The sequence below is a fragment of the Maylandia zebra genome, linkage group LG8 (assembly GCF_041146795.1).
Source record: "Maylandia zebra isolate NMK-2024a linkage group LG8, Mzebra_GT3a, whole genome shotgun sequence".
NCBI classification, from domain to species: domain Eukaryota; kingdom Metazoa; phylum Chordata; class Actinopteri; order Cichliformes; family Cichlidae; genus Maylandia; species Maylandia zebra.
Window position 1 is genome coordinate 14,927,490 of NC_135174.1, and position 27,245 is coordinate 14,954,734.

Sequence of the window (27,245 nt, forward strand, 5' to 3'; positions counted from 1 at the left end):
TGCTGACAGCAGGAATGTCAACCAGATCTGTCGCCCGTGCATTGAATGTTCATTTCTCAACCATAAGCCGTCTCCACAGGCGTTTCAGAGAATATGGCAGCACATCCAACCGGCCTCACAACCGCAGACCTCGTGTAACCACACCAGCCCAGGACCTCCACATCCAGCAGGTTCACCTCCAAGATCGTCTGAGACCAGCCACCCAGACAGCTGCTGGAACAATTGGTTTGCACAACCAAACAATTTCTGCACAAACTGTCAGAAACCGTCTCAGGGACGCTCAACTGCATGCCCGTCGTCCTCATCGGGGTCTTGACCTGACTCCAGCTCGTCGCCGTAACAGACTTGTGTGGGCAAATGCTCACATTCGATGGCGTCTGGCACGTTGGAGAGGTGTGCACTTCACGGATGAATCATGGTTCACATTGTTCAGGGCAGATGGCAGCTGAGAATGTCCCAGTTCTTGCATGGCCAGCATACTCACCGGACATGTCACCCATTGAGCATGTTCGGGATGTGCTTGACCGGCGTATACGACAGCGTGTACCAGTTCCCACGAATATCCAACAACCTCGCACAGCCATTGAAGTGGAGTGGACCAACATTCCACAGGCCACAATTGACAATCTGATAGACTCCATGCGATGATGTGTTGCACTGCATGAGGCAAATGGTGGTCACACCAGATACTGACCGGTTCTGGGTCCCCAGACCCCCAATAGCGCAAAAAACTGCACATTCCAGGGTGGCCTTTTGTTGTGGGCAGTCTGAGGTACACCTGTGCACTACTCATGATGTCAGATCAGCATCCTGATGTGGCACACCTGTGAGGTGGGATGGATTATCTCAATATAGCAGATGTGCCCACTACCACACATTTGGACTGATTTGTGACCACTGTTTGGGAGGGATGGTTATATTGTGTATCTGGAATGAATTTTAGGTCTCTATGTCCATCCCATGGGGAATGGGAGCAGTAACAAAGGTGTTGCGTTTATATTTTTGTTGAGTGTATTTAAGCCCTGTGTTTCAGTTTGTCGGTGTTGTGATCTACCCTTATTTTGCTGTGTGTTCTGTCTGTGTAAAGTTTACCTTGGAGTCTCAAGGTAGGCTACTACATCCTTTCCGCTCCCAAATGTTGAAAGTACCCACTCTGTAGAGGCGAGGATTGTCTTCTTGAGGCTAGAGTTTGGTCCAGTCTTTGGAGATATGGGACTGCCACTGGTTGCAGAATCTCATCTTGATATTTCTCTGCACTGAAATGGCTTCCAGTGATGACAAGCACTGCTTTTTCCAGTGAGGGAGATGCTTCACCACGCTATCACACTGCCTCCACCAGCAATCAGCACAGAGTTCTCATAGTGTTGTCAAAATCTTTTCCATACTTTGATCCTAAGATCCAACTGGTGTAGGCAGAATTTGGACTCATTGCTGAAAACTACGTCCCTCCACGTTTTGATTCTAGTGCACATGTTGCAGATACCAGTGCAAACAGGGCTGATAGTTAAGTGCAGGCATGGTAGGCTTCCTGGTAGCCCCATGAGACTAGCTGTGTGCAATCCCTTCCAGATTGTCTGTGTCGGGAGCCATTGACCATGCTGTCCTGCAAACCTTGAGTGCAGAGGTGTAGATGACTGTCTACAGTTCCTAAGTGCTGGCAAGGCGAGAAAACTGTCTTCTTGTGATGTTTTCTTCTTTGCAGCCAGTCTCTGACATCCCCCACTATACGGAACTTGGCCTTAGAATTGGAGATGGTACTGGGGCTCACTCAAAATATTGATGTAGCTTAGTTATGCAGAAAACTAGTTTGAGGTTGCCCTAAAGCACTAAAGCTCTATCCAGATCAGTCAAATGTGGCCTGCTTGGAGCAGACACCAGCAGACCGTTCCAGCTATAAAAATGCTTTCCCACACTATAAGATTTTTTTTAACAAGAACTGTTACAACAAAGGGATAATCAACCAAACACAAATTTCCTTACTTGTTTAATGTTTGTTTTAACTTTACAGTAAATGTACAACAACAAATATGAGCTTTGTTATTCTGTTTGGGATTCATTTCCATCAGTTCCCGGTTCCAGATCGGTCTCTGCATTTTCATTCATCATCTGTGAATATTTACTCTTGAAAAACCCAGCCTAGGAGTGCAAGGGGAAAAAATGAAAGTGCAGAGATTATTCATTAGACTTACATTCAAAATTAAAGCAAATAACTACATGAGTAAATATAAACTCTTGAACTTTGTTTAAAAAATTAGACATACTCTCTAAAAACCTTTCACAGCTGTGTGATGAGTTGAAAAAGTGTAAGAAGAGTCTTTCACCTTATACAGGCCAGCAGTGAGTAGAGCCAGAAAAGCCAACCCTCCCAGGGATCCTCCTATAATCTCTTTGGTGAAATTTGTCTGAGGATACACTTCTACCTCGACTATAATCTGAGAGATAAGGTAACAGAATGTGGATGATATTCAAGCTCTTGTGTAACTCAAACAAGAGAAAGTAATGCTAAATCACCTTGCGAGCAGGAGGATTGTTGTTAGACACTGTTGAAAAGTAGATGTACTGGCTTTGGTCATAATCCACAGTGGCTGTACTGGTCAAGAGGAATTTAGCAGATTGAAGTCCAATCTTAGAAAAAATGAAATGAGTTAAGCCTAAATTAGGTATTATTTGATTTAACTGTAAAATGGTTATATCTGAAGATTTAACCAAAGTACTCATACATACTCAGGAAAAGTATTAATGAAACAATTTTAAAAAACTATTCTTTAATTACCTGCTCTATCCATCCTGAACTGAGATTGGCAGAGATTTCGTATGTCCTACTCTGCAGTCTTCCCATGAAGGTGTTGCACTTGAACACTCTGCACATGGCTACAGAGCAGTCCTGTGGGTGATTTAAAGAAGACTGAATGAAACAAATCTTGTATTCAGTACAATGTTGTGTTTTGAATCAGTACCATGGTTCAGTTTTAACAGGTAGGTAGCAAAAGTACAGACGGATACTTACCACCACTTTATCCTTTTGTATCTGTGGAACAAAATCTTTGACACTTGGTTCTTCATCATTTTCTGTCTGACAGTCTACAATCTGAAATACATTTAAAATAATGTCAGGGTGATTGGTCCTGTTTTTACCTCATTCACCCATCACACAGCTAAATCTGACCCATTTTTAGATCTTCTCACACATATATTACCTGTAGGCTGCTCAATACCCAAATCTCTTTTTCACCAAGCTTCAATGGAACCTTGATCACCACAGTGAAATTAAACGCTCTGATATCATTTGTTACCTAAAACATGGGGAGTAAAGAAAAAGCAGTCAAACACTATTATGGTTAAGTCTAATTCACACAGTCATATTTATTATATTTTATTACATTTTACCTTGATTAATTGTTGGACTGGTATCTGCAAATTATTCATCCCAAAAGTGAAATTGCTGTAACTGAAGGAGCTAAACAGATATATTTTAAACATTAAATACATACTGTGTAAAACAAAATGTGTAATTCATCTTATAACGAACAGAACAACACATACTTTTCAAATGTCATGAAAATGCTGTATTTCACATCAATCCATTTATTTTTGTAGATTTCACTCGTTGTAGCGTTCTCCTGATTTCCACTGAAAGACAGAAGTGAAATGATTTGTACTGTGTCTGTGGGGTTATTGCTTAAATGAGAAGCACCTGTGCTAAATGAACAGTACCTGGTGGCATTAGCAGTGATAAAGATCTTCCTCTCTAGTTGAGTGTTTGTTTCGATACCATATGAGACAATGAAGAAAGCCTTGATTGAATTGAAGAAGAGAGAGTGATTGCTCATTTTGTTAAACTGTGTAGAAGTTAACAGACAAATCATACCACAATAACAAACCTTAGTTCTGCTCTTGAAAATTGGCTTGTCAATAGTACAGTCTGTCCTTCCACGGGATAAACCATCTTCACTGTCCAAGGAATTGCACTCAATTCTTCCCTTTATTAGAAAATAAAATGACTGCTGGATGCACTGGGAGAGCAGCAAATCAATGATGAACTTGATCCTGACACATTACCTGCTGAATGGTGAACTTCCTGTAAGAGAGTCCAGCTGGATACGTGAGAATAACACGGCTGTTGTAGGAGTTTTCCCCTCTGTTCTCCACTGAGACTGTGACATTCAAAAGCTCATCAATGCCCACTTTAACCTCTAAGGATCTGACAGAGGACAAGAATAAAGGAAGAATAAAGCAAGACTGCACTGTGATGCTGAAGTTGTAGGAGGCTAAATATAGTATAGCTTTGTGTTGAATACTAACATATTAATATTCAAATCCAAATCCAATTTATTTATATAGCACATTTAAAAACGAAAGGTTTGCCCAAAGTGCTGTACAAAAACACAGTGTAAAACACAAGATAAAACCACTGACACTTACATAAAACATAATAAAACACAAACTATCAATGTCAACACAACGCATACAAATATCAACTCACGCCAGTCTGAACGCTATCGAAAAAAGGTGTGTTTTCAAAAGCGCTTTAAAAACAGGAAACAAAAATGCCTGTCTAATATTTAAAGGCAGCGTATTCCAAAGTTTTGGGGCCATAATTGAAAAGGCTCGCTTTCCTCTGCATTTGAGCCTTGATTTTGGGACAACCAACAGCAGCTGGTCAGCTGATCTGAGGGTCCGTGAAAGAATATACGGCTGAAGTAACTCTGAAAGGTATGGGGGAGCAAGACCATTAAGGCATTTATAAACCAGTGTTAGGACTTTGAAATTAATTCTGTGATGAACAGGAAGCCAGTGAAGAGAAGACAGGATAGGTGTTACATGATCATGCCTGTGGGTACCAGTTAAGAGGTGGGCAGCAGCATTTTGAACGAGCTGAAGACGAGCAAGAGACCCTTGGCTGACTCCAACATAAAGTGCATTGCAATAGTCAAGCTGTGTTGAAATAAAGGCATGTATTACCTTCTCCGTGTCACGTCTTGACAAAACTGGCTTCAGCTTTGCTATTTGCCTCAGCTGGAAAAAGCTTTTTTGCAACACTGAATTAATATGTTTGTTCAATTTAAAATCTGAGTCCATAATGACTCCCAAGTTTGTCACATGCTGCTTGATATAAGACCCTAGCCAACCATAATTTACAAGCGGGTTGCATGAAATATTATTAGGTCTAAATACAATCACCTCCGTTTTACTCTCATTGAAACTCAAAAAGTTCAGAGCCATCCAAGCTTTGACATCTTCAAGGCAGTTTAAAAGGATTTGGATGGAGCCTGGGCGATTTGGTGCTAAAGGCAAATAAATTTGGCAGTCGTCTGCGTAACAGTGAAAGGATATTTCATGTTTTCTATAAATAGACCCCAAAGGGAGCAGGTATGATGAAAAAAGAAGAGGGCCAAGGATTGAGCCCTGGGGCACCCCACAAGAAAGGGGGGCTGAGGTGGACTCAAAATTTTCAACTTTAACACTTTTCAACTTTTAGTGGGGCCATAATGTTTAGGGTTTCAGTACAGGTTTCTTGGAACTGCAATAGCAGCTCATCCAGACTAAGTCCTAAACTAATTTCAGGGTCAATAAAAGCATTTTTTTCTATAAAAGTTGAGGAGAAGAGCGCAGCAATGGAAGAATTAAAGATTCGGCAGCGCCTGGGTGGAGCGCGAGCTTAAAACTCATGCACAAGAGAAATGTCAAATAAAACAGGTTTGTGATCAGAAAACACAGAATCCCCAATTTCCAAATTAAAAACAGATAAACCACACGATAACACCAGGTCAAGAGTGTGCCCCTGCTGGTGTGTAGGGCCTTGTACGGACTGTACAAAGTTAAAAGACTGAATAGGATTTAAAAACTCCTGAGCAAGCAGACCATCAGAGCAACAGACATGAATATTAAAATCACCAACTATTAAAATCCGATCATATTTAGGCACAATGTCAGCCAAGAAACATGAAAAGTCATTTAAAAAGTCTTTGTTAAACTTCGGTGGTCGGTAGATTACCACACACACAACCGGTTGAAGACGTCCCAGTTCAAACATCAACAGTTCAAAACTGGAGGGGGGAACCGGTACATGGAGTTGCTTGCAATTAAAGTTATTTTTAAAAACTGTCAATATTCCTCCTCCTCTGCCCGATATCCTTGGAGCATTTAAAAATGAGCAGTCGGAGGGCAATAGTTCAGAAATGAAGCTAGACTCACCAATTTTCATCCCTGTCTCAGTCACAAAAAGGAGATTCAAATCATTTGAAGAAAAGAAATCGTTTATGACAAACGTTTTACTTGCTATGGACCGGGCATTTATTAAAGCCATCCTCGTTGGAACTGGAGTCTGGGAAGAAGTTGTCTGTGAAGCCCAAGTTAATGACCGCAAATTCACAAAGTTTATTCCACGACGCCCAAGACGTATAAAACATTGGCGAGCAGGCTCACGTGCACCCAAGCTTACGACAGGAACCAGACAAGGGGCAACATGCTCCAGGAGACGCCTTGAGATGTGATGGAACAGACTATAATCCACTGGAGCAGCCGCTAAAGAAAAAGCAAGGCAGGCTTTAAGCTTCACTAGCCGACCGGCACATTTACGATGCGTCGGAGCAGGAGGAAGTGCTCCACGTAGCAGGTAAGCAGGAACATCAGCCAGGGATGGTGGATACCCTGTTGTTTGTCCTTGCTGATTAGTCAGAAAACATTGAAGATCAAAAAGTTTTTGGCGTTCATATACCAGTTGCGAGTTGATTTGGGTGGCACAAATTGTACAAAACAAAATTGACAGAGACAGACGGCAAGCCACACACACCGGCGCCATCATGCATCAATATTGGCAGTCAGGAAGCTCCCTATATTATTTTAATTTGCTGTCATTTGCTGGTGATCATAAAACACAAAAAATAACTGATGATGCATTATGAAAAAAGGTATTACCGTTAGGGCTGGGTATCGTCACTGATTACTAGAATCGATTCGATTCCGATTCACAAGGTCCCGAATCGATTTGATCCATGATTCGATTCAATTAAATTTGAATATGGGAAATTTTGCCTCAGACAGTCAGAAATATTATAATTCAGATCAGAACATTTACATATTTTTGTATCTATAATAAGAAAGCTGACACTCGCAAGACTTTATCAAAGGTGTGAGCATCACAGCAGATGCCTTTGTGTCAAAGTAGCTGAAGATAAAACACAGAAAAACATGAAGGTGATTTTCCTGGCCTGGGATTTTATACAAATATTCTGCAGTACATCAAAAACGAAAGAAAACCATGAATCAACATATGAACATTACCTCTGAAGTTACAGCGGTTTTATTAGAGACACTGCTGAGCGTTTTCCATTTTGCATAATTGTAAAAGTTTAAATTTGTTCAGTAGCCTGTTGAACGGCAGAAATTAGGTTTTCTTTTCGGAAGTAACTAAAAGGAACAAAAACAGTGGCCGACAGCGCTGTAAACAACGGTAGACTTGTGCGTAACAAGCAAGCGAATAATGCAGAAAACAGAGATTTAGATGGGAAACTGTTCTTGGAGTACAGAGAGAGGGGGGGGGAGTGAGAGAGCTGTGCATGAAGTGTGATTTTATCGTGGTGGAAGCAAAACAGCAAAAGTAAGAGTGAATTCATGACGATGTTTATGTGAAGTGTAGTTTGGATCTTCTTTCTCTGCTGGTTCAGTCAATATTGTTTGGTGAGTGATTAAACCTGCAGCTTCAGAATCAGCGCAAAAAGGGCGTAAACAAAAAAGCGCGGACCTGCCGACGGATCAGAATTGGTGAGCTGTCGGCTTTCAGCCCCGACCCTGCCCATGCCGTTGGGTGAGAAAAGCGACATCTCGCTGCTTTTGATCTGTCGGCGGGTCCGCGCTTTGTGTTTACGTCTTTGTGCAGAATCCATGTACCTGCTCTCATTTACTGTTTAGCTGTTTGGTGGTTGTCGAAATTTTGTGAGGTTTAACCTGAGATTCTGGCGTTTTGGGCAAAATAAATTTATATTAAAAAATCGATTCAGGATTTTAATGAATCGATATCACATTATCAAAGCCAGAATCGATTTTAAATCGATAAATCGATTATCAAAACCCCTAATTACCATCCATTGATTTTTGGACTCTTATCCAGGTGTGGATCATGGAGGCCTCTGTCTAGGCAGAAATGCCCTGAGTTCTTTCTCGCAGCCAGCTCCTTTAGCTCATCCAGTCATCAAAGCATTCCCAGGTCAAATAAGCGCTCTCTAGTAATCTCTAGTAATCAGAATGGATGTCTCTAGGTGTCTTAGTCAGATGCTGACCCACCTCAACTGGTTCATTTCAGTAGAGAGGAGTAGCAGCTCTACTCTGATATCCTCTCAAATGACTCTGCAGAAGTCATTCTCTTTTGGAGAAAGCTCATTTCTGTCGTATTCTTTTGGGCAATTCCCAGACCTCACAGCCATAGGTGATGGGTGGGAAATAGATTTTTTTTGCTACAACAGACCAGTACAGCATCCACATCACTGCAGTTGCCATGTCAATCTGCCTGTCAATATCCCTCTCCACTCTCCTATTACTTGCCCCTAACACAAAGTGAGCACACCCCCACTGTTTCAGCTGAGGCCTATGGTCTCAGACTTCTGATGTTGATTCTCATTTCATCTACTTCACACTCAACTGCAAACCACCATAGTGTACACTGGAGGTCATCACCTGATGAGGTCATAAAAGTTGTGAACAGAATTGGTAGCAAAGGACAGTCCTAGAAGAGCTCAATGCTCACCAGGAAACGGTCTGGCATACTACTCTTATGGTTGTGCAGGGACTGAATGGCCCGTAACAGTAGCAGCCAAACCAAACCCCCATAAGATTCCCCAAGGGATACGCATCAATGCCTTCTCCAATAGTTCTCCAAAGCATATGTAGACAGGTTGGACCCATTGGTCCCATTACACTTTCACACAACCTCACTTGGGTCAAGAGCTGGTCCGGTGTTCCATGATTATGAGAACAACTGCATTTTTTTTCCTGGATCCACAGTTCAACTAATAGATGAGCTCTACTTTCCACCTTCGTGGAGGAGGGATGAAGAGTGTGGTCCCTTGGAGCATACCCTTCAGCATTAGTTGGTTAGTCCCCAGGAGAGGCATCTTGAACCACCCCATACAGGGACTTCAAGAAAGCTGGGTACACTGACAGTCAGATGTGTTTTCAAACCCAATGGCGTAGGAAAGCAACCCTCTAATCTAGCTGGGAAAACCAAACCACGGTCATACAAGTATACCCAGCCTTGCTCGTTGCCTTTCACTGATTTCTTGTTTCTTTAATAACTGTCAATAAACCAACATCTCAATGATTTGAGCTATGTTTCTGTCTGTCATGGTTTGTGGGAGCATTGTGCTGGATGTTTCTGGATGGCTCTTCGGTTACACCCTTGGGCGGGGCCACCAGCATCGCACTTGAATTCCATCCACAGGCAATCACAGGAGGACTACATCAACCAGTACGGCCTGCTGCTCCGTTCAGCCACTCTCAGTGGTCCTACCTGCCTGCCCTGCACACTGGATAACAGTCTTTGTAACTTCATCCCTCTAGATTCTCTCACAAACGTTTTCCCCCTTCGAGCTCCGCGGTCTGGCTCTGACAGTAAGCACGCAGCATCATTATCCTGCTTTGCTGTCTCTCCTCTGCTTCCCTGCAGCTAAGTAATTGTTTCCTCTTCTGTTTCAGGTTTCCCACGGTCCCAATCACAGCTTCTCTCCCCACTCACCTCCATATTTGCTCCTGTTTCCTCAGGCCTGAGTTTAACTTTCACTTTCAGAGTTTGCTATTGTTTTCTCACAAAAGAAATAAAATGTATATAGTTCGCTGCTAAATTTGTGTTGAGTCTGCTTCTGGGTCCAGTATTCATGACAGTGTCTAAGGTTTAGTGAACCTCAATGCCTTCTTGGGGATTGGTATAATTTTGAAATAAATATTCCCTGCCATTGTTGGGTTTGTTTCTTTAATCTTAATATGTCGTGGTAATCTCTCAATCACATACTACCACCATTGTGTGTGTGTGTGTTATCATTGTTGTCTCTTTTATTAGGATAAAATGATGGAGACTAAATACCAAACTGTCCCAAAATATCTATGTGCTTCAAAATTGAAGTTTTAAGTGTCTTTCGAGTGTACAACTTATGAAATACATGTTACATGTTATGAAACCTAGCAAGTGACTAAAAACACAAGCAAAGCTAAACAAAGTTTTGTAATTCTGCCTCACCTGGTGAAGTTGAAATCCACTTTCAGGTTATCAACACATTTGTTGTCAGTTCCACAGTTGATCTCAAACCCTAACTGTGGAAGAGAGTGTGATGTCAAAAACATTTATATTACACATTATTCACAGAATAAATGTAAACGTTTTACAGATGAATCCAACAAACAATTTGTGTGTTCTACCCAATGCCGGGTGTAAGATAAAGTAAAAAGTAGCCTTATATTTTTCAGTAATGCAGTAATGTAATGTGTTACGGTACTGAATTCAGTAATTAAACTTCAATTACAATTATATTGTTACTAGTGTTGCAAAGTTTTCTTTAGTTATCTGCTGGTTGGTTGGACAGAAAATATCAAAGAAAATTGGTTTTCTTCCTGCGCACTTGTGCTAAAATTAGCTCATTTCACTTTGTGTGCGGGAGGAGCGAAATAGTTGAGTGATCTACAGTAGAAAGAGAGGAGAGGAGAGAAGACTGCAATGGTAAAATGCAAACTGCATCCAGGACAGAAACAGCAGCTGTTTGCACAGCTAACACTAATTGGATTATTGGAAGCATCTTCGCAGACAGCATGCTAGCAAAAAAAAACTAGCCAACAGAGGAACGTTAAAGCTGAGCATAGCCCAATCAGGTAAGAAAGGAAGTGATTAGCAGTCGAGCTTGAAGCCTCCATTTCTATCCATTAATGTTTATAAAGGAGAATCACTGTTACAACCATTTCAAAATCTCTTGTGTTTATATGTAAACACTAAAGGAAAGATCATATGTGTTTTCTCATTGGGATAGGGATTGCATTGGCGTGTCAGACTGTAGCCTAAGATTTATATTATTTACTTATAATTATGAGACAATGCATTTTGGGTCATTTCATGGAGTAACAAGAAAATAATGTAATGATCAGTGTAATAAACTACTTTAGTAATTTTGTAGCATATTGGATTACTAACGATTAATTTCTAATATGCAACTTTTTTTGAGTAATGACCCCAAATATGTAGCTGTGCCTGCTGTTGGTACTGGGAATAAAGTTCCTAATAATATTCTGGAAAGCAGCTTGCATTTATTGCAGTGGGATTCCACTGCAGGGATGTTGATGCATGTACTTCCAGTACTTCAATTGAATCTCTCCAGAAGGTATTCTTCAAGTGTATGCCAATAAAAAACACAATTGAGGAAAATAATTTTATAAAGACTGCCCTCAGATATCTGGTTAATAAAGTACCTATAAAGATTACTTACAGGATGAATGGTTGCTGTTTGAGCCTGCTGGGCAAGGCTTGGTCTGAGATTTGTGTTTGAGGGCAAACCATCAAACTTGAATTTGAGCTCATTGGAAAGTGAATTGAGAGCATCTTCTGGACAAGCCTGCAAGAAGAGATGAGTGCTGAGTTTAGATTCAGTGTTGGATGACTCTTAAAAACAAAATGGAAATCAAAATATATTGTTACACCAAGGTGAACTTTCTCTGATGTTGTTATTTGGTTTTACCTCAACAAGGAACTTCACAGTTGAGCATTTTTTTCTTATTAAGTCCACAGTAAGTGATCCTGACTGCTCTCGTTTCCCACCAACATATGCCCGGTTGCTTGGAGGTTTGCGAGTGGCATCCAGTGTTAAAGTGTAATTAATCCTTGCTTGAGCTGGAATAAATCAGTGTTTGATTTCAATGCTGCAATTTACATACATTTAGAAAACATTAAATTGCTGGGCAGTGGCTTTGTAGTTCAGAAAAACCAAGAATGATGAACCTGTGTTGACTGTAGACACTCTGCTCATGGTAAAGCAAATTTCAGCTGTGTTCTGCAGTGGTTTTGAGCAGTCTACATTCTGAGTAGGGATTTGGATTGGGCTGAATGACACCTCAGCTTCAACCATTACTATGGGTCTTGATCTAGAAAGTAGGAAAACACATGTGAACAAGATTTGACTTTTTGTTCTGACCTGAATTAGTAACAAGACTTCAATCTAATCTTTCCTTTGCCCTAACATTTCATTTGAAAAACTACAGCTCAAACATTTTGAGACATTTAACACCTAATATTCCTGAAATCTTTTAAATGATAATAATGAATTGGATTTATATAGCGCTTTTCAAGGCACCCAAAGCGCTTTACAATGCCACTATTCATTCACACACTGGTGGAGGCAAGCTACAGTTGTAGCCACAGCTGCCCTGGGGCAGACGGACAGAAGCGAGGCTGCCATATCGCGCCATCGGCCCCTCTGGCCAACACCAGTAGGTGGTACGGTAAAGTGTCTTGCCCAAGGACACAACGGCCAGGACAGAGATCCCAGGGATCGAACTGGCGACCTTCCGGTTACAGATACGCTTCCCAACCCCCTGAGCCACAGTCATTCCATAAATGATGATTTATGGAATAATGAATTATAAATCAGGAATGCTTTTTAATGGAATATCTATGTAGATGTACATCAACATAGACCTATTTCCCATCACCATCACTCTTGTGTGCCAGTGGTGTAACTTCACAGTATTAATGGGTGGAGTAAATGATACCTATTTGATAATGTCAGCAGTGCTGAAACACATGGTATTGTATGAAAATATTTTTGTTATTGCATGCATTTCCATTTCTGTATGAACAAAGTTACAGTTTCACACATTTACTGCTTTTTTTTTTTTTAAATCAGCAGAGCATTTTTCATCATGTGGTAAAATAATTTGAAAAAAATGTCTAATCCTTTTGACTCCATAAACTTTTTGCCATGATCCTGTGTTTATGTATTTGGACATTTTGATTCTATCTTATTTGGATATATCTGAATAGTTCTGTTGTTCGTTCTACTGTGTTGTAGTAGTAATAAGGAAGTGTGTTTAGGTGCTTTTACTTTGAAAGGGAGCGGGCGGAAGGAGAGACGAGAGAGCGGAGGCAGCCACGAGAAAAGAGAGGAGAGAGAAAAGCGTGCGCGAGATGCTGCTAGCGTCTACAGAGACTTTTTTCCAATGGACAGTGAGGATAAATCATCCCACGCCCACGGCTGAGTAACAGAGCGTGACTGTGAGGTGGTGCAGCCCGGACTGGTTTGCACTGTTGCCTCGAAATATCCCTAGTAAGCGGCGTGCTAACTTGGCTAATCGTAGTTAGCCATAAAGGCGGACTTCGCTGGACGTCACCTGACCTGCATGGAGTGGGAGACTACTGACTGCCAAGGCGGGCCGGTCAGGTTTGCTGCTTAAAAGGAGTAACGGTGTGTTCACACCGAACGCGATGGACGCGAATAGAGCGTCAGGTTTACATGTAAAGTCAATGGAAAGGCGCGATGACGCGCGATTGCGGGTCCCGCGAAAATTCGGAAGCAGATTTGCGTCGCGAAAACGCCAAAACGCGTGAAACGCACGTCAGTGTAGCGCGTCTGGCGCGTTTGACTCGCGAATAAAACCACGCGCGTGAGTTTTTGTGTTGAATTTTGTGCATACGCGCGTTTCGCGTCTACCGCTCGAGTTGGAAAAATCTGAACTCCAGCGTCAAATCGCGCCGCGACAACCAATCAGGAGCCTGGTGACGTGGCTGTTACCTAGGTCAAAGGGGCAGATCCAGCCAAAGCCTTTCATACTTCAATGGAGGGGAAGGCTAATCAATGCGGTAGCAAACAACTCGGAGCTGTACAACACCAGCTGCTTTCAGTACCGAGACAGGAATAAAAAGGACCGAGCTTGGAGGAAGATATGTGAAGAGATCGGGCAACCTGGTAAGTTCATTCATTTCTCTTTTGAAAGTTTTCACTGACCCGGGGAAGCCGCACAAAAGCTAGCAAGCCACCGCTATTTTCCCACTGACGTACAAATACCGTTCTGCTTTTATGCATGTTGTCATTTAGGAATATATTTTATTGTTTATTAATAAACAGCACACAGTGGTCCCGCTGTTCATCCGTCACTGCTTTGCTTTTTCGCTGATTTTTTATTGCACAGTACAGCATTGCATTCTGCAGCCTGATTGACAAATCTCCTGCGCTTGCCAAATTTATCACGTTTGGTTTTGATAACCATCGCGTCCAATAGAAAAAACAGCACAAAAACACCCATAACTATGAGCCTCATTCGGAAATACACACCTGCACCGTGAGGGAAAAAGGCGCACGAAAGTGGCGGGCAGATGAAGACAAACCGCGGCATAATAATACTTTTACGTTTTGCAATCTACAAAGGTTTGCACTTTGAGAATCAATTGTGAGAACTGTGACCAGGGGCTAGTTATTCTGAGAACCCCTGCAATAAATGAGGGACCACTGTCTACTCTACGATTATTATATCCAACCTGTTAACATTTAATACTGTATTGATAGAACCAACTGATTCTGCAGCAGAGCATCCCCAGTCCCTGAGCTCCTGCTGCTGCACCCACAGATATGTACAGCAAGCACTGATACCTTTTTAGTCGGTGGGATTCCCTTGTGATCACCTTTACTAAATATCTACAACCGATCTGATTATATCCTGTTTTTGTTTTGTTTTTTTCAATGTTGAAATTAAAATCTAGTAGCAGCCTTCTCATTTCTTTGTGTTTTGTGCTGTTTTACAGGCCCACAGAGGAGGACGGCTCCGAGGCAGATGAGGGACGGGTCCCAGGACGGTCCATCGGCGCTGGAGCTGGCCATCCTGGAGTCCCTGAAGAGGCCACACCAGTCTCCAATGGAGCATTTCCTCCTCAGCCTTGTTCCTGCTCTGGAGAGCAGCTGGTCCTTTTTATTCCTGTCTCTCTGTAAATTCTTATATTTTATATATTTATGTTTAATGTTTTTCTGTTTGAGACTTTTAATATTATTTCAAATAAATGTTTATAATGACTAATGTCTCAGTTCTACTACACAGCAAATGTTGGCACACAACTTGACACATGTAGAATTTATTTCATATTATACTAATGACAAAATATACTGATACAGTGGGATGCAGAAGTTTGGGCAACCTTGTTAATAGACATTATTTTCCTGTATAAATCGTTGGTTGTTACAATAAAAAATGTCAGTTAAATATCATACAGGAGACACACACAGTGATATTTGAGAAGTGAAAAGAAATTTACTGGATTTACAGAAAGTGTGCAATAATTGTTTAAACAAAATCAAGCAGGTGCATCAATTTGGGCACCACAAAAAAGAAATCAAATGAATATTTAGTGTATATCAATGTGTGTGTCTCCTATATGATATATGGGGTGCCTTTGTCTGGACGTGCTTCCCATCCAGAGCTGCACAGCACAGAGGAAAGTTCCAGCGCTCCTGGAATCCCTCTGTGATGGACCGCCAGTCTCCAGGTGAAGGCACAGCCATGAAGTCGTCCACTAGACAGTCCCAGATGGCCATCGCTGCCTGGGGGGTGATCTGGCTCACCGTGGACACACCGACTCTGAAACTGAACGCGATGGTCCTGAAGGAGTCCCCGGTGACAAGGAACCTGGACAAAATTGTTCAAAATCAGTATTATGTGTACTGCAGTTACAAAATACATTATTCAAATTCCAAAATACTTTTGTGATGTCAGATATAAATCACAAAACTTAAATCTTACATAAAACATTTTGTAATTATAAGGATAATTACAAAATGTATATTAGATAATATCTAAAACAGTTGTGTTTTGTTTTAACTTTAACATATCATAATTTGATTGGTAGCAACTTTCACAACTACAGTGAGCCAATCACGCATAATTCCTAAACATGTCAATCAGGTAGGAATGAAGTAAGACATTAATAGAAATAAAGAGTTGTATGTTGACATGTAGCCCTTTCCTTGCTTAAATCATTAATATTTTTGAAAAATTAATCTGTGATAAGACAGCTTATCAAGATAGAACCATGTAACTAGAGATGAACCAAACTGTTCACAGTTTTATCTAACTCTGTTATAATAAAGGCTGGTGACCCCTGCTATAGAGTCTGACAGCTGCAGGGATTATATACAAATATTCAACTATCCCAGAATTAAACCAGGTCTAAATAAAAAGGAGTGAGTATCACTACAAACTCAGTGGTCCTAATGCTACAGTTTGATATCAGCAAACACCGAGCGCATACATTGATGTGACACCACAGCCATGCTATCATTCAAACACTGATAACAGCATAAATCGAATTAAATCGGGACTTGATGAGACCTTCTGAGTATCACTAGAAATATTATAAACAGTCGTCTCTGTACCACAGTTTGCTTTCAGTAAACACCGACAGCATTCACTGTTAGCATAGCACATCCATGTTAGCAGTGTATAACTGGATGGATTAGCATATTAGCACAGATATCAATAAAGGACTACCGTATTAAATAGTTTTACTAACCTCAGGCAGACGGACAGGCGCTCTGCAGGTGGGATTGAGCGTCTGTAGTTGGTGTCTAGGCGGGCGATGCTGGGACCGACGAGGGAAAGCAGGTCCTCAAACTGGCCGACGGTGATAGCGCTGGAATCGGCCGTCATCCAGGCGCAGCTCCTGGAGCAAGTGGTGAAACTCACCAAACTGCTCATGCCTCTGGAGGACCTGATGGACCCAGGTACGGCGAGGACGTCTTTTACGCTGCTGCTCTGCTCTCCACAGTACATAGAAAAGGGAGACTCTCTCTTCAAGCGCTAGCTCGATAGCTGCCATCTTGCAAAGATACCGGTCTGGCACAACTCCCTCCCACATTCCTCCCACATTTCCGGTTCACGCGCATCAAAATATCATATTTTGACGCGCGATGGATTTTTCTTGGACACACGTTGAGACGCGAATGTACACGCGTCAAATTAGGGGCGTTTGGGGCGTTTTATTCGCGTCCATCGCGTTCGGTGTGAACACACCATAAGCGTGCAGCTCGGCGACCTAAGGGACGGACCTCTCGGCGTGCCGTGAGTGTATTGTGGACAAAAGACTAAGGTTTCCAGGTAGGAGCACCATTTTGTTTTCTTTTAGGACCGTTGGTTCCTACGCACCCTAGCATCGATCCAGGCCTGCACCGAGGGGACTTGGGAAATTGGGTGGTGTGAGAGTGTGTGGGGCCCATTACAGTAAAGAACTGTGTAACTGTTATTATTGTTATATTTTGTCATTGCAAGAGACTTCTTACTTTATTGATTTATTGGGTGTTTACCAAGTCATTCAGTAAACCTGCTTGGTTTAAACATAAGATTTTGTGTCTAGTACTGTTTCTTATCTATAGTTCAAAGTAAGGTAAAAGTGTATCTGTGTGTTATACGTGTGTAAATCAGGGGAACTTTCACTGAGGGCAACTAAGTAAGTTTAAGATAACTAGAACTCAGGGCGTACCCGGCTATAGTGGAGTACACAGTCAGGGGCGCTACATAAAATGGAGGCACCGCTGGGATATTTTGTTGTTTAAGTCTGAAGTTCCCAAGCACGTGTATTTTGAGATAAAAGCAGTAACTTTGATATTGTTTGGTCATGGATGTTCAAGCTATGCACTCTGAGTTGTTCGAGGAGCTTCAGGAATGGAGTCGTGGAGAGACCTTAGATGAGGCTCACACACTGATGGTGCTTACTCCCAAAGGAGTGGAGCTAGACCAAATAGAGCACACTCTGGAGAGTGTTAAAGCTTTGGGTCGAGTGTGGGTCAGAGGCCGGAGATACAACAAAGCGCTTGATAGGCTAACTGTCCTGTGTGAAACCAAAGAGAAAGTAGATGCCACAAGAATCCCACCTGAAGTGTACCCTACGGGGGCTGGTGAGCCGTGGTCCATCATAGTGACAGCTGAAGCTTCGCCTCGTGAGGATTTTTCCCAGAGTAAATCGAAACGCGGGGCAGAGGCACAGGAGAATGGTAATGGTAACAGAGTCGATAATCCGTGCTGTGGGCGATTTGTTGGCAAAGATGGAGAGACCCTCCAGTGAAGGCAATAGTTATTGTAACACCCCTTTCAACACTTGGGATACAGATTTAAATGGTTACCTGTGTGTTGGGCCAATAGCTGAGGTTCGACTACTGGAGCAGAGTGGATGACTAATGAAACGCTCTGAGAACTTGGTTTGATCAATTTGTATTCACAATTAAAGAATCTTACATACATACAATGAAAACAATAACAGTGCATGAAAGGAAAAATTGAGCCCAAGTCATGGAAAATAATAAACAAAACACACACAACCCCGGGGGATTTGACTCAGTCTCTCTCTCGTGTCAGCCGACACCCTTAAGTGTGAGTCCAGCAATGAGGATTCTCTTTGCAGGATGTGCAAAGGAGGAATGACGTGCAAATCTGTCCTACCACTTTAGTAGAGTTTGTACAGTTCACAGTTCGTCCAAAGAATTTAGTTCTCTTCTTAAAGCAATCATCTCAAGGATCCTGGAGGGGTGGCTCGCCATCTTTGGACTGGATCATCACTGAACTGTACTCCCAAGTAAAAAAAACCTGACGCAGAAGAATCCGAGCAGTAACAAACTCTTTTCTGGTTAACAACAATTTCTAGATAGCTTATTTCCACCGTACAGTCCGACTGGATAAAAACAACCACGCTTTCCACTTGGAAAAAACGGACTTTTCTTCCTCTCCCTCTCTCCTGATATCCATAGCTGCTATGCAGTGAACGGCAGGAGGCGGTACTTCCCCCTGTATACTTCAAGGACCATCAGGACATTATAAACATCTTCTATTTTATTAATTCTCAACAAAATAATTTAACTTAATAAAACTTAACAGTGAACTCAAAATACTAACATCACTCATAACACACTAAAACCCTTAGTAACACTCCAGGGTTACATTATCGTAGACTCAGAATGTTCTCGGGCACAATACCAACACCAGTTGGAGAAGAGACATTCGAACAGTGGGTTGAACAAGCACACCTAATGGTGGAGGAGAGTGACAGTTCTGCTAAAGAAAAGAGGCGCAGAATCATTGAGTCTTAAAGGTCCAGCACTAGCGGTGGTGAAAGCTGTGAGGACAGCTGATCCTGATATTAGCCCAGAACAATTTCTAGAAGCTGTTACAAAAGCTTTTGGCAGTGCTGAGACGGGTGAGGATTTGTACTTTGCTTCTCGGTTACTACAACAGCAACTGCAGGAAAAACTATCCGACTTTCTGAGGCGATTAGAGCAGTCGCTGAGCAGGGTAGTGAGTTGTGGTGGAATTGAAGCCCACCGTGTTGATAGGACAGGAGTAGAACAGCTCCTTAGGGGTGCCGTGTACTCCGACATGATGTTAGTGCAACTCAAGCTGAGAGACAGGAAAGAAACCCCACCCAGTTTTGTAGAGCTCTTAAGTGAGATCAGAAGTGAGGAGGAGTATGAAGCCTCCCGGGCTAAATTGCATCTGGTAGCACACAAAGTCTAAACACAATCAGAACAGGACAACAGACAGATTGAAATTCAGAATCTGAAAACTGAGATTCGAGAACTGAAGTCTATGGTCTCATCCGTGGTAAACCAGTCATGCCCCGCACCAAGAGAAGTTGCAGAGCCTGTTCCAACAAGCAAGACTGACGGTGTAGAGAGTTCAGCAGATGGCGAAGTGGTTGCGCTGAGAAAACTGGTTAAAAGGTTGCAGCAGAAGCTGGACGCCAGAGAGCAAAGGTCTGTTGTGTCCTCTCCAGTTTTGAGAGTGGAGCCGTACAGGTCTGGTCTGAACTCTGCACGGACAGGTAGCACCAGTGATAAAGAAAGCAACTTTTGTTACCGCTGCGGAAAAAATGGGCATTTTGCTAGTAAGTGTGGAAATGCCGCAAACCAGGCCAAGGTTATCCAGAGGTTCATTCAGTCACGGAAAAAGCCCAAACGACGGGAATCATATCCCAAACCCCCTGATCCAGGTGATACTGTGTGTTCAGTTAAGAAGAGTGAAGTAGTCATGCTAGAGGACAGAGGGATCCCTAAAGGTTTGATAGGTCCATCTAATGTAAAGCAAGTCAGAGTGAATGGTGAACCGTGCAATGCTTTGTTAGACAGTGGGTCAAGAGTAACCATTATTTTTGAGAACTGGTATAAGGAGCACTTGTCAGGTGTCCCAGTTTACCCAGTTTCAGGTCTGGCCATCTGGGGTTTGAGTGATTCTAGTTACCCTTATCTCGGCTATGTCGTTGTGGATGTGGAATTTCCCGAGCAAGTCAAAGGAGGTCACGAGACCATTTCGGTCTTAGCTTTGATCTGTCCCAACTCCAGAGGTCCGGACCTCTGGAGTTGGGACCCCATGATCATAGGCACCAATGCCTCCCTTTTCCAGAGATTGGCCACCTTGTGCCAGGACACCGTAGGCGTGAGTAGCGTGCAGACTGTAAGCCAAACAGCTGGAGTTTTAACCCCACCAGCTCCTGTGGAGATCCCTGTAGAGGATGAGGGTGGAGTAGGCTGGGTGAAGTGGGTTGGGCCCAGCTCCCTGTCACTCCCAGCCGGTCAAAGCTGTCATGCTATATGCCGGGTGGAGCTAGAACAACCACTCAGCAAAGGCATATTAATGGTGGAAGCATCCCCAACCATTCCGTTGCCAGCTGGCATGCTGCTGCAGCCCATGGTGTTGTCTAGCTCTGCGCTGGAGGTAGACCATTTTGTTGTGGCAGTGCAGAATCAGTCTTCCCGGGATATCGTTCTCCCAGAAAGGACCGTTATGGGTCAGTTGTGTACGGTTGATACTGTAACTGCAGCAGTTGAAGTCTGTTCAAAAAAGGGGAAAGATCAGAGAGAGCTAGATCCCCTTCTCATAAATTTTGGCGACTCACCTTTGCCAAATGAATGGAAAGAGCGGCTCCGACAGAAGTTGTCCAAGAGGGCTAATGTGTTTTCCCTCAGTGAGTGGGATGTCGGTCTGGCAACGGGAGTAGAGCATCACATTCGGATGTCAGACTCCAGACCATTCCGCGAACGGTCACGGCGTCTTGCACCAGCTGACATTGACGATGTGCGCAGACACATACAAGACCTATTACAAGCTGGCATTATCAAGGAATCTCGCAGTCCTTATGCCTCTCCCATTGTCATTGCCAGAAAGAAAAATGGCAGTATCAGGAATGTGCATTGACTATCGAACACTAAACCGTCGAACCATTCCTGATCAGTACACCACTCCCCGCATCGATGATGCACTTGATTGTTTGTCAGGGAGTAAGTGGTTCTCTGTCCTGGACCTTCGCAGTGGCTATTACCAGATACCCATGGCGGAGGAGGACAAAGAAAAGACCGCGTTCATTTGTCCGTTGGGTTTCTATCAGTTTGAGAGAATGCCCCAAGGTATCACAGGGACACCCTCCACTTTCCAGAGATTGATGGAGAAGGCAGTAGGGGACATCAACCTCCTGCAGGTACTAGTGTACCTCGATGACTTAATAGTCTTTGGCAGGTCCCTGGAGGAACATGAGGAGCGACTTTTGAAGGTGCTAGACAGACTGGAAGAAGTGGGATTAAAACTCTCATTGGATAAGTGCCAATTCTGTCAGCCGAAAGTGAAGTATGTGGGACACATTGTGCCTGCAGAGGGTGTTGCCCCCGATCCGAGTAAAGTAGAAGCGGTTACTAAATGGCCGGCGCCCACAGATTTGAAATCCCTGCGATCTTTCCTGGGGTTCTGCGGCTACTATCGCCGCTTCATAGCTAACTATGCTTCCATTGTAAGGCCACTCACAGAACTCACTAAAGGCTATGCCCCTACGCAGCGCAGTAAGAAAGGCCGGGCAGGACAAGGAAAAACCTACTTGAAGGAATCAGAGCCCTTTGGGAGTAGATGGGATCAGTCGTGTGTTGATGCTTTTCACCACATCATTCAGTGTCTGACCACTGCCCCTGTGCTAGCCTTTGCCAAGCCATACACCCTTCATGTGGATGCCAGTCTGAAAGGTCTTGGGGCCGTGTTGTACCAAGAGCACCCCCAGGGGCTGCGGCCCGTGGCTTTTGCCAGCCGGAAATTGAGCTGCCCCGAACAGCGGTACCCAGTGCACCAGTTAGAGTTCCTGGCTTTGAAATGGGCCGTCGTGGACAAATTCCATGACTATTTGTATGGCGCAAAGTTTACTGTGAGCACTGATAACAATCCGCTGACGTATGTCCTTACCACTGCAAAGCTAAATGCAACAGGGCACCGATGGCTGCACCAGATGAGCAGCAAGGGTCCCATGGACTTGGTTTGCATGGATTTTCTGTCTATGGAGCCAGACTCCAAGGGGATAGGTAATGTCTTGGTGGTAACTGACCATTTTACCCGGTACGCACAGGCTTTCCCCACCAAAAACCAAAAAGCCACCACGGTTGCCAAAGTGTTGGTGGACAAATATTTTGTGCACTATGAATTGCCTGCCAGAATACATTCTGACCAAGGACGAGACTTCGAGAGCCGGTTAATCCGTGAGCTCTTGCAGTCATTGGGTATACGGAAGTCTCGGACAACTCCCTATCACCCCCAGGGGGATCCGCAACCCGAGAGATTCAATCAAACCTTGTTGTCAATGTTAGCGACACTAGGGGATGAGAAGAAGCGAACTTGGAGTCAGCATGTAGGGTCACTAGTTCATGCCTATAATAGCACAAAGAGCGATGCCACAGGGTATTCTCCCTATTTTTTGATGTTTGGGATGGAGGCTAGGTTTCCCGTGGATGTTTGTTTTGGAGCATCTCCTGATGTGTCATGCGCCGTGGTGCGCGGGCACGAAAGGATCCAGCCGCAGACTCCGAGCTAACAAAAAGACACTTTATTAAAACAACGAAAGGTGACCCGGGGAAAGTAGAGAGCAAAACAGAAACTAAAAATCCGGGGAAACAATGACACGAGGAAGCCGGGATCGGGATGGCGGGGGGCTGCAATAGAAAGGGGAGATGATTACTAGGGAGCCAGGAAGCGGGGAGAACATATCAGGACTGAGTTAGAGTAGGGGCTTACGATAGAACGGAACCGTGGGAGCTCGGGAGGGAAGTGTGGCAGTCCGTGGGGGCAGGAAGTCCGTGGAATGGCAAGTGGGCCAGGTGAGCGCCGCGAGATCCAGTTGAGCCGGAGGACAGGCAGGTAGCAGACGCCGAGTAGAAATCTGGACAGAAGTAGGCAGGTTAAACAAAGTTCCAAGCAGAAGAGAATGCACACTTTTCGTGGAAGTCTGGTTACCACTGTGGGGATGACTACGGACTGGCGTGGAGCATCCGTCAGCGCCGGATTAAGTGGATCTCCGTGTAATCACCGGGATGGAGAGCAGGTGTGCTAGTGATGGCCCAGCCCGGGGGTGTGGCTACCCGAGCATCACGCATTCCACAGACCATGACATGATGGAGCTGAGGAGAAGACTCATTCACAGTATGTGACGGACTTGAAACAGGATTTGCAGAGAGCTTATCCATTAGCCAATGAGGCTGCTGATAAGGTACACAAGAGAAACAAAAGAGCTTTTGATCGACGAGTCAGTTTCCAAGCCTTGGAAGTGGGAGACAGGGTACTCCTTAAGAATCTGGGGTTGAAGGGGAAACATAAGTTGGAAAGCAAATGGAACGCTGTACCACATGTGATTGTGGGAAAACTGCCCAACCTACCGGTGTATAGGGTGAAGCCACAAACGGGTCAAGGTAGTGTGAGAACCCTACACAGAGATCATTTGTTACCGATTGGGACAGAAGTAAGACTGCCAGAAGGCATGGCCAGAGATGAAGTGCCAGCGAGACCACAGACTCGCAGGATGGGAAAAGGAAAAGAGAGGGTAGAAAGCAGAGACGTGAGTCAAGACACTGGGGAGTCGACTGGACCGTCAGATGTAGAATACGAGAGGCCACATGCCTGGTACAGAGACTGTGTGGAGAAAGTGTTGAGGGAGGAGTCATTTAGTGACAATTCTCCATTGGCATCGGAGGATGACGCTCAAGCTATGTTTCTATCTGAGGGCAATGCCAAAGAGTCTCAGGAGGAAGCAGATGACATTGGTGATGTAAAGAACACCGATACAGAGTCAGAAGAGGAGAAGCAAAGACCTCTCTCAAAGAGGTCTAGGGGAAGACGGAGTATTGGAAAAGAGGTCAGCAAATGCCTTAGGTCAGGGACGACTGGGAAGAGAAGAATAAAGCCAGTTTTGAGACTGTCCTACGATGAACCAGGGAAGGCTAGTCACCAACCTATTACTATTGTTCACAGAGGGGTTGTGATAAAGTTGGGGAATGTGTAAATGAAAAAAAAAAGTGAAGTTCTAAGAGTGTCTGTTATACATTCAAGATGTGTGGAGTTTTATTTGTTTTCAGTCGCCTTGGGAGATGTCTGATGAGGAACTCCAGACGATTAGAAGGGGGAGGATGTGGCCCGGGTATATTTTATGGGGCTAAGTTTTATTTCCAGTTGGATATATCTGAATAGTTCTGTTGTTCGTTCTACTGTGTTGTAATAGTAATAAGGAAGTGTGTTTAGGTGCTTTTACTTTGAAAGGGAGCGGGCGGAAGGAGAGACGAGAGAGCGGAGGCAGCCACGAGAAAAGCGTGCGCGAGATGCGGCTAGCGTCTACAGAGACTTTTTTCCAATGAACAGTGAGGATAAATCATCCTACGCCCATGGCTGAGTAACAGAGCGTGACTGTGAGGTGGTGCAGCCCGGACTGGTTTGCACTGTTGCCTCGAAATATCCGTAGTTAGCGGCGTGCTAACTTGGCTAATCGTAGTCAGCCATAAAGGCGGACTTTGTTGGACGTCACCTGACCTGCACGAAGTGGGAGGCTACTGACTGCCAAGGCGGGCCGGTCAGGTTTGCTGCTTAAAAGGAGTAAGCGTGCAGCTCGGCGACCTAAGGGACGGACCTCTCGGCGTGCCGTGAGTGTATTGTGGACAAAAGACTAAGGTTTCCAGGTAGGAGCACCATTTTGTTTTCTTTTAGGACCGTTGGTTCCTACGCACCCTAGCATCGATCCAGGCCTGCACCGAGGGGACTTGGGAAATTGGGTGGTGTGAGAGTGTGTGTGTGTGTGGGGCCCATTACAGTAAAGAACTGTGTAACTGTTATTATTGTTATACACTGAACAAAAATATAAACGCAACACTATTGTTTTTGCTCCCATTCTCCATGGGATGGATGTAGAGACCTAAAATTCATTCCAGATACACAATATAACCATCCCTCCCAAACAGTGGTCACAAATCAGTCCAAATGTGTGGTAGTGGGCACATCTGCTATATTGAGATAATCCATCCCACCTCACAGGTGTGTCACATCAGGATGCTGATCTGACATCATGAGTAGTGCACAGGTGTACCTCAGACTGCCCACAACAAAAGGCCACCCTGGAATGTGCAGTTTTTTGCGCTATTGGGGGTCTGGGGACCCAGAACCGGTCAGTATCTGGTGTGACCACCATTTGCCTCATGCAGTGCAACACATCGTCGCATGGAGTCTATCAGATTGTCAATTGTGGCCTGTGGAATGTTGGTCCACTCCACTTCAATGGCTGTGCGAGGTTGTTGGATATTCGTGGGAACTGGTACACGCTGTCGTATACGCCGGTCAAGCACATCCCGAACATGCTCAATGGGTGACATGTCCGGTGAGTATGCTGGCCATGCAAGAACTGGGACATTCTCAGCTGCCATCTGCCCTGAACAATGTGAACCATGATTCATCCGTGAAGTGCACACCTCTCCAACGTGCCAGACGCCATCGAATGTGAGCATTTGCCCACACAAGTCTGTTACGGCGACGAGCTGGAGTCAGGTCAAGACCCCGATGAGGACGACGGGCATGCAGTTGAGCGTCCCTGAGACAGTTTCTGACAGTTTGTGCAGAAATTGTTTGGTTGTGCAAACCAATTGTTCCAGCAGCTGTCTGGGTGGCTGGTCTCAGACGATCTTGGAGGTGAACCTGCTGGATGTGGAGGTCCTGGGCTGGTGTGGTTACACGAGGTCTGCGGTTGTGAGGCCGGTTGGATGTGCTGCCATATTCTCTGAAACGCCTGTGGAGACGGCTTATGGTTGAGAAATGAACATTCAATGCACGGGCGACAGATCTGGTTGACATTCCTGCTGTCAGCATGCCAATTGCATGCTCCCTCATTGCTTGTGGCATCTGTGGCATTTTGCTGTGAGACAAAACTGCACATTCCAGGGTGGCCTTTTGTTGTGGGCAGTCTGAGGTACACCTGTGCACTACTCATGATGTCAGATCAGCATCCTGATGTGGCACACCTGTGAGGTGGGATGGATTATCTCAATATAGCAGATGTGCCCACTACCACACATTTGGACTGATTTGTGACCACTGTTTGGGAGGGATGGTTATATTGTGTATCTGGAATGAATTTTAGGTCTCTACGTCCATCCCATGGGGAATGGGAGCAAAAACAAAAGTGTTGCGTTTATATTTTTGTTCAGTGTATTTTGTCATTGCAAGAGACTTCTTACTTTATTGATTTATTGGGTGTTTACCAAGTCATTCAGTAAACCTGCTTGGTTTAAACATAAGATTTTGTGTCTAGTACTGTTTCTTATCTATAGTTCAAAGTAAGGTAAAAGTGTATCTGTGTGTTATACGTGTGTAAATCAGGGGAACTTTCACTGAGGGCAACTAAGTAAGTTTAAGATAACTAGAACTCAGGGCGTACCCGGCTATAGTGGAGTACACAGTCAGGGGCGCTACATACAGTTCAGTTTACGTTCCTGGTTTTGGCTCTTTTAGTTTTGTTTCTGCTTTGTGTAATATTTGTATTTTGTGGTCTTTGTTTTGTCGTCTAGCCTTTAGGTACCTCTTACCATGTTTGTTTATCTCTTGTCCCTGTGTTTTATGTTCCCTCCTGTTACCCTGGTCTGTTGTGTCCCCTTGTCAGGTTACTCCCAATCCTAATGTCAAGTTCATGCATCTTAGTCTGTTTCTCAGTGTTGTTACTTCCTCTTTTATTTTGACAGTCTCTTGTCCTGTATACATCTCATGTGCTGGTAGTGTGTAAGTAGTTTCAGCTGTTCTTCCATCTGTTGCGCATCCTCTCATAATCGCATGTATTTAAGTCCTCAGTCTCCCTTCGATCTTTGTCATGTCATCTCCGTCTGCTGTGTCTGCTCTTTTCTTTTCTTTTGTTCCATGTTCACTCCTAGTCGTTAATTCCAAGTTTCTTAGTCCTAGCTTCCAGTTTATCTTTT

At 43.9% G+C, this 27,245-nt stretch overlaps 2 protein-coding genes across 2 annotated transcripts in view; both read right to left on the reverse strand.

Annotated features, from left to right (window-relative positions):
* Positions 1 to 1,971: 1,971 nt before the first annotated feature.
* The window catches only part of LOC101473129 (integrin alpha-M), a 38,357-nt gene continuing 13,083 nt past the window's right edge, over positions 1,972 to 27,245 (reverse strand). Inside the window, exons 16-30 of the mRNA XM_024803463.2 lie at positions 11,972 to 12,114; positions 11,712 to 11,863; positions 11,463 to 11,588; positions 10,229 to 10,302; positions 4,060 to 4,201; positions 3,882 to 3,980; positions 3,715 to 3,794; positions 3,544 to 3,630; positions 3,388 to 3,457; positions 3,198 to 3,293; positions 3,008 to 3,088; positions 2,774 to 2,884; positions 2,512 to 2,625; positions 2,322 to 2,432; positions 1,972 to 2,136 (exon numbers count right to left, since the gene is read on the reverse strand). Of these exons, the coding sequence (XP_024659231.2) occupies positions 2,038 to 2,136; positions 2,322 to 2,432; positions 2,512 to 2,625; positions 2,774 to 2,884; positions 3,008 to 3,088; positions 3,198 to 3,293; positions 3,388 to 3,457; positions 3,544 to 3,630; positions 3,715 to 3,794; positions 3,882 to 3,980; positions 4,060 to 4,201; positions 10,229 to 10,302; positions 11,463 to 11,588; positions 11,712 to 11,863; positions 11,972 to 12,114 (1,585 nt within the window). The 3' untranslated portion in view covers positions 1,972 to 2,037. The remainder of the gene's footprint in view (positions 2,137 to 2,321; positions 2,433 to 2,511; positions 2,626 to 2,773; positions 2,885 to 3,007; positions 3,089 to 3,197; positions 3,294 to 3,387; positions 3,458 to 3,543; positions 3,631 to 3,714; positions 3,795 to 3,881; positions 3,981 to 4,059; positions 4,202 to 10,228; positions 10,303 to 11,462; positions 11,589 to 11,711; positions 11,864 to 11,971; positions 12,115 to 27,245) is intronic.
* LOC143419843 (uncharacterized) lies at positions 15,336 to 16,884 on the reverse strand. The gene is made up of 2 exons (XM_076887466.1): positions 16,526 to 16,884; positions 15,336 to 15,642 (listed from the first exon to the last, which is right to left on the reverse strand). The coding sequence occupies exons 1-2, from the start codon at positions 16,783 to 16,785 to the stop codon at positions 15,372 to 15,374; spliced, it is 531 nt and encodes a 176-aa protein (XP_076743581.1). The 5' UTR covers positions 16,786 to 16,884; the 3' UTR covers positions 15,336 to 15,371.